This window comes from Equus quagga, chromosome 1 (assembly GCF_021613505.1).
Source record: "Equus quagga isolate Etosha38 chromosome 1, UCLA_HA_Equagga_1.0, whole genome shotgun sequence".
Taxonomy (NCBI): Eukaryota; Metazoa; Chordata; class Mammalia; order Perissodactyla; family Equidae; genus Equus; species Equus quagga.
This window is the reverse complement of record NC_060267.1, coordinates 10,834,736-10,841,284: the sequence shown is the minus strand read 5'-3', so window position 1 is coordinate 10,841,284 and position 6,549 is coordinate 10,834,736. Positions and strand designations below refer to the sequence as shown.

The window sequence follows — 6,549 nt, the reverse complement described above, 5'->3', positions numbered from 1 at the left end:
ATTAGGACGCCAGCATTGTTGGGTTCTGGTGTGAGGGCTTTCTTCTAGGTTGCAGACTACCATCTTCTCGTTGTATCTTCACTTGGTAGAAAGAAGGCAAAGGAACTTTCTAGGGTTCTCTTTATTTTTTTATTTATTTATTTATTTATTTTTTTATTAATGTTATGATGGATTACAAGCTTGTGAAATTTCAGTTGTACATTTTTGTTAGTCATGTTGTGGGTACACCACTTCCCCCTCCGTACCCTCCCCCCACCCCCCCTTTTCCCTGGTAACCACCGATCAGATCTCCTTCTCAATATACTAATTTCCACCTATGAGTGGAGTCATATAGAGTTCGTCTTTCTCTGACTGACTTATTTCGCTTAACATAATGCTCAGGGGAATACTTTTAAATAACTTCTTTTTTTATTTTTCTTTTTGGCTGGGAAAGATTCCCCTTGAGCTAACATCTGTTGCCAATTTCCCTCTCTTTTTTTTTTTTCCTCCCCAAAGCCCCAGTGCATGGTTGTATATCCTACTTGTAGGTCCTTCTAGTTCTTCTCTGTGAGCTGCCGCCACAGCATGGCAACCGGCAGATGGGTGGTGTGGTTCTGTGACCAGGAACTGAACCTGGGCCACCGAAGCAGTGAGAGTGCTGAACTTTTAACCACTGGGCCATCAGGGCTGACTCTTAAATAATTTCTTTGATTATTTCTTCCTTTCTGATTCTCTGTTCTCTTTCTGGAACTCTCATTATCCAGATGTTTGACCTTCTGGACTGATTCTCTAATTTTTACTAATTTTCACTAATTTTCTCCTAAAGTAGAGCAAATTTGATCAACTTTATCCTTCAGTCTTTTTTTTTCGAAGATTGGCACCTGAGCTAACAACTGTTGCCAATCTTTTTCTTTTCTGCTTTTTCTCCCCAAACACCCCTGCCGCACTCCCCCGCCCCCTGCCACAGTATATAGTTGTATATTTTAGTTGTGGGTCCTTCTGGTTGTGGCATGTGGGATGCCGCCTCAGCATGGCCTGATGAGCTGTGCCATGTGTGTGCCCAGGATCTGAACCAGGGAAACCTTGGGCCGCTGAAGCGGAGCACGAGAACTTAATCACTCCACCATGGAGCCAGCCCCCCTTCAGTCTTTCTATTGAGTTTTTATTCCTGCTATCATGGTTTTGATTTCCGAGAGCTCTTTTTTGCTTATCTGAATAGTAGTTAGTTTTTAAATAGCTTCCTGTTGCTATTTTATGGATATAATTTATTATCTCTCTGAGGTTATTAATGATAGATTTTTTTGTTGTTTTATTTTTTTTTCTTTCTTGCAATTTCTGTTTCTTCTAAATTGTGTTTTTTTTCTTCTTGCTTGTTTAGTTTCTTTCTTGTGTACTAAAGACTTTCCTTAAATGTCTAATGATCCTTGGCTGTCTGCTTATGTTTAAGAGCGAGGACATTAAAAAGCTGATGGGAAAAACCCTGTGAGGGTTGGGGCATGTAGGCCAAGGGCTTAAGTGTAGGATTCTTTCATCTGTTTCATTAAGAAAACCCTCATGAGAGTATCTTTGGGATTCCTCTTTTGGGCTGATCAGATTCCCCAGAGAAGTTTTTCCAAAGGTGTAATCATGCTCTTGTTTATCTTTGTTTAGGAATCAACTTTTCAGGCTTGCTAAATGAGTCACCGGTCCTCCACTTGCTTTCTAACTTCTCAAACGTTGCTACGGTTGTCTCCTTTCCCTTTCTCTTTGTTCTCTTTACGTGCATCCGCTCCCCACCCCCCAGTCTTTAACAAGAAGCCCTCATTATTTCTCCAGAATAATTTTGTTGGAGGACAACTGCAGGATCCTGTAGAAGGGTTTTGACACAAATTGTCAGATTGCCGTAAAGTTGTATATGTGAAAAGAGGTAATGCTTTTACATAATAATAGTTTGCTTTGCAACAGGTTTTAAGTAACTTTCAGGGGTACTGCATGCACCCCCTATCAGCCTCAATCCTCTGCTTGGTCGGGGCCGGATACAATGCAAGAAACGACTAAAAAAGTGACAGGAGATGCGCATGACAGCTGGACGAAGACAGAGCAAAACCACTGAAAAGGGCCGGGCACGTAGACCGAGCCTCGCTGGGACCTGGAGCGGGTGGGAGGGCGTCTGATCTCGTTGGTGATTGGTTCCTCTCTGGCCAATCACGCGCAGGGAGTGATTTTGCTAATCGTCGTGCTCCACCTCTCCGTGGGCTCTGGAGCCACGTTTACAAATGGGACTAGGGTACGTGAGAGGGACAGGACGTCTAGCCAATGAGACCTTGGGGCGTTGATGGGCGGGGTGAGGCCTCTGCCAGGTTTAGGGCGGAAGGAGTGGTTCTGGATAAGAAGGGGAACGAAAGATGGCGGCGGAAGCGCTGCTGTCCAGTGTGTTGGGGCTGCTGCTCCTGGGGCTCCTGTTACCCGCGAGTCTGACGGGCGGTGTGGGGAGCCTGAACCTGGAGGAGCTGAGCGAGATGCGTTATGGGATCGAGATTCTGCCGTTGCCTGTCATGGGAGGGCAGGTGAGGAGGGTAGAGGGGCCGAGGGTCTGGGACAGAAGGGGAAGGGGAAAAGGCAGAGGACGAAAGGCAGCTGTGGAGGCTGTGGCGGGAGCCCTAGGAGAATCGGGAAGTGTAGGTGGGGGTTTTACGACTACTCCTGAGGATCGCAGACTGAGACCCATTCCCTTGGGGCCAGGGACTGGGAGGGGTGGGGCTTACCTCTGTCAGCTTCAGGTCCCAGTTCCTGATCGGAGCACCCAGACTCCGCCCCCGTGGAGAAGTGGGAGTGCCCTGTCCCTTCACCCGCCAAACACAGCTGGAGGACCTGTGGCTCATTCTGTCTTGACCGGGCTCTTCCCCAGGATCTGAAGAGGGATCTCGTTGTTCTCCCTGATCCCAGCCTCTCTTTGCCTCCCTGCTCCCCGACCCTCCCTTCTTTCCCAGAGCCAAGCTTCGGACGTGGTGATTGTCTCCTCTAAGTACAAACAGCGCTATGAATGTCGCCTGCCAGCTGGAGCGATTCATTTCCAGCGGGAAAGGGAGGAGGAGACACCTGCTTACCAAGGGCCTGGGATCCCGGAGTTGCTGAGTCCCATGAAAGATGCTCCCTGCCTGCTGAAGGTGAAAGGGACCGGGATGGATGGAATGAGGGCTTGGGAGCTAGCTCTCTTTCTGAGAACCAAGGTGCCTGCGAATGAGGAGGGATCCGGAGGACCTGCAGGAGTTAAGAAGGCCATTGGAGGAGTAGACATTGTACAGACAGGAAAGAAGCAAAGAATCCTGCAACCACTGATGACACTTTCCTGAATGCAGAGGAGGGTTAGGATAAAGGATCTCAGAATGAGGGTTAAGCCAAGTTTGAGATGCCTAAAGAGGGTCAGTGTGGGATAGAAGGGGCACTCCCCTAGAGAAACCTTCCTGGTAAAGTCACCGCCTGCCCCTATCACTCTCTGCTCAGCATCCTATTTTATTTTCATGATGGCACTTTTCTTTTCTTTTTTTTTTTTTAAGATTGGCACCTGAGCTGTAACATCTGTTGCCAATCTTTTTTTTTCCCTTCTTTTCCCCAAAGCCCCCCAGTACATAGTTGTGTATTCTAGTTGTGAGTGCCTCTGGTTGTGCTATATGGGACACCGCCTCAGCATGGCCTGATGAGCAGTGCCATGTCCATGCCCAGGATCCAAACTGGCAAAACCCTGGGCTGCCAAAGCAGAGTGCACGAACTTAACCACTTGGCCATGGGCCTGGCCCCTATGATGGCACTTTTCATGATCTAAAATCATCTTATTAACTGAATCATGAATTTATTTATTTTTTATTTTAAAGATTTTATTTTTTTCCTTTTTCTCCCCAAAGGCCCCCCTGGTACATGGTTGTATATTCTTCGTTGTGGGTCCTTCTAGTTGTGGCATGTGGGATGCTGCCTCAGCGTGGTTTGATGAGCAGTGCCATGTCCGCGCCCAGGATTCGAACCAACTAAACACTGGGCCGCCTGCAACAGAGCGCGCAAACTTAACCACTCGGCCACGGGGCCAGCCCCGAATTTATTTATTTTTGATCTGAGTCCCAGCACTGAGTCCACGAGCTCAGAGAATTTATCTTGTTCACAGTCGTATCCCCAGTGACTAGAACAGCACAAGGAACGTTGTAGAAGTTCAATTAATATTTGCATATTCTATGTTTCCCTGGTTTGAGTGCTTCAAGGACACCATGATTTCTTATCTTTATGGAGGGCAAAGAAGGATTTTTAAAAAAAACTTTAAAAAGGGAGGAATGGAAAGACCACAGGTGGAACAGAGTTAGACTGTGGAGGTATCTCTCTGAGTCACAGAAGGAAAACAGTCCTTGCTCCTCACTGAGAATCTGGAGAATTGAATGTGGAAGCAGCGGGAGATGAGAAGTAGATGAGAGGTTCATGTCCTGGAGCCAGGAGAGATTCTGGTTCCAGGAGAGACACCTGCACTCCATCCCTCACTGTCCCTTTTCTGTTGTCAGACCAAGGACTGGTGGACGTATGAATTCTGCTATGGACGCCACATCCAGCAGTACCACATGGAAGGTGACTCGCGCCCACATTTTCCCTAAGCCCTCAGCAATATGTCGTGGAAGGTGACCTGCCTCCCCAGTCCCCTTCCCTCCTGGTCCTCTTCGAAGGGAGTAACTGTCCTTCGCTGTGGTTTCTCTTGCAGATTCAGAGATCAAAGGTGAAGTCCTCTATCTCGGCTACTACCATTCGGCCTTCGACTGGGATGATGAAACAGCTAAGGTGGCCGGAGTGGGGGATTGGGAGAGAAAGGGGTGCTGGCTGCAGTCCAAGAGCCCTGACAAGAATGGGAGGGTCAGGATTAGCTGACATGTTTTGGGGGGGCTTCATGGCCATTTGGATAAAGTGCATTTTCCCTCCTTGCTGTCTTCCTCACGCCCCCTCCCTCCTGCTTGATGTCCTCCCCAGGCCTCCAAGCAGCATCGCCTGAAACGCTACCACAGCCAGACCTATGGCAACGGGTCCAAGTGCGACCTCAATGGGAGGCCGCGGGAGGCCGAGGTTCGGGTGAGTCTTGAGAGAGGGACGTTGACACTCCCTCAGTGACAATTCAGATTCTAAGGGAAGTGGGAGGTTGCATCTTATAGTCAAGCGCGTCTCTCTCAGACCCAACCCCTAAATTTAAGACATATTTCTAGCTGCCAGCTGGACATCACTGCCTGGATATTCAGAAGCACTTCCAGTCAACATTTCCCAAATCCTCCCCTCCAAACCCTCAACCACGTGTACTCTTTTCTCCGTGTTTCTCCTTTCTATCAGCTAAGCTAGAAACCTGTGTGTCATTATTCACTCTTCACTTTGTCCTCCTTTCTTCGTTTAATGACTCTTCAGTGAGGTGGTGCTGGTGTAGGTAGTGGGCTCCACTGTGGGGATACAGTGGTGGGCAGACATGCAGCCGCTGCCCTCATGGAATGCACGGTCTAGAGAGGAAGACAGACGTTAACAAAAGAATCACAGAGATGAGTCTGCGGTTACAGACTGAGGGGTGATGTCAAGGAAAGGAATCTAGTTCTGTTAGAGTAAATAACAGCCCAAACATTCTACTTCTAGATTTCTTTCATGGTTTTCCTCTTCTTTCCTATGCTTGGTACCTTCGTTTCTCCCCTGCATCACTGCCAGCAGCCTCTTAACAATGTTCCTGATCAAGTGGTCCTTAACTGAGTTCAAGCAGGCAGACGCATGGTGGGAAAAGTTCCTCCGCTGATTCTGACTTATATTCACAAACATACACACCTGCAGAGAACCACATGACACAAGAGTTATCTTCCTGTAATACAGATTTGCACATGCAGTTGTGTACTGATAAATGTTGAACACCCAGATCACCAGGGTAGGTCAGAGGGTGGAGAGGGGAGCCCTGGTTTGTACGATTTGCCAATATCCATTCTATAAATACCCGACCATGGCCAAATTCATGCCATTACCATGATTTCAACTGTCTTGCAACATTCCTGAAACTTTCCCAGTTGGTTCTTGTGAACTGGTGAGCTGGCTCTAACACACCACTCTAAGCACTTGTCACTTCTCTGCCCAGTCCTAGAAAACCTTTGATTCTGCCTTGCATAAAGGATAAGATCCAAATACTTCAACTCAGACTAGGGTGGTAGCAGAGGAGGTGGTGGGAAGCACTTAGATTCTGGATATATTTTGAAGGTAGAGCCAATAAGATTTGTTGATGGATTGGAGGTGGGGTGGAGTCAAGTATGACTCCAAGGTTTTTGACTTGAGCAACTGGGAGAATGGAATTGTCATTTACTGAAGTGGGAAGGAATGGGTTTGGAGGAGGAAACTATGTTGGTGGTGGACATATGAAGGCCTGGGTGCCTATGAGACCTCCCAGTGGGAGCTGGCTCTGTGATTCTGGAGTTAAGGGACGAGGTCTGGGCTGGAGTTATCAGTACTCACTGTGTTTCCACCCCATTGGCCTTTATGTCCTTTGAACCAGTGCCTCTCATTGTTCCTTCCACCTAAAGCTGACTTCCCACAGATCTTTGAATGTCT

General features: G+C 47.8%; 1 protein-coding gene across 4 annotated transcripts in view; it reads left to right on the top strand.

Moving 5' to 3' along the window:
• Window positions 1–2,343: 2,343 nt before the first annotated feature.
• OS9 (OS9 endoplasmic reticulum lectin) overlaps window positions 2,344–6,549 on the top strand; it is a 29,415-nt gene continuing 25,209 nt past the window's right edge. For all 4 annotated transcript variants that reach the window (XM_046681599.1, XM_046681580.1, XM_046681589.1 and 1 more), the window contains exons 1-5: window positions 2,344–2,525; window positions 2,949–3,125; window positions 4,500–4,563; window positions 4,694–4,770; window positions 4,957–5,055. In XM_046681599.1, coding sequence (XP_046537555.1) covers window positions 2,364–2,525; window positions 2,949–3,125; window positions 4,500–4,563; window positions 4,694–4,770; window positions 4,957–5,055 — 579 coding nt within the window. In that variant the 5' untranslated portion in view covers window positions 2,344–2,363. The remainder of the gene's footprint in view (window positions 2,526–2,948; window positions 3,126–4,499; window positions 4,564–4,693; window positions 4,771–4,956; window positions 5,056–6,549) is intronic.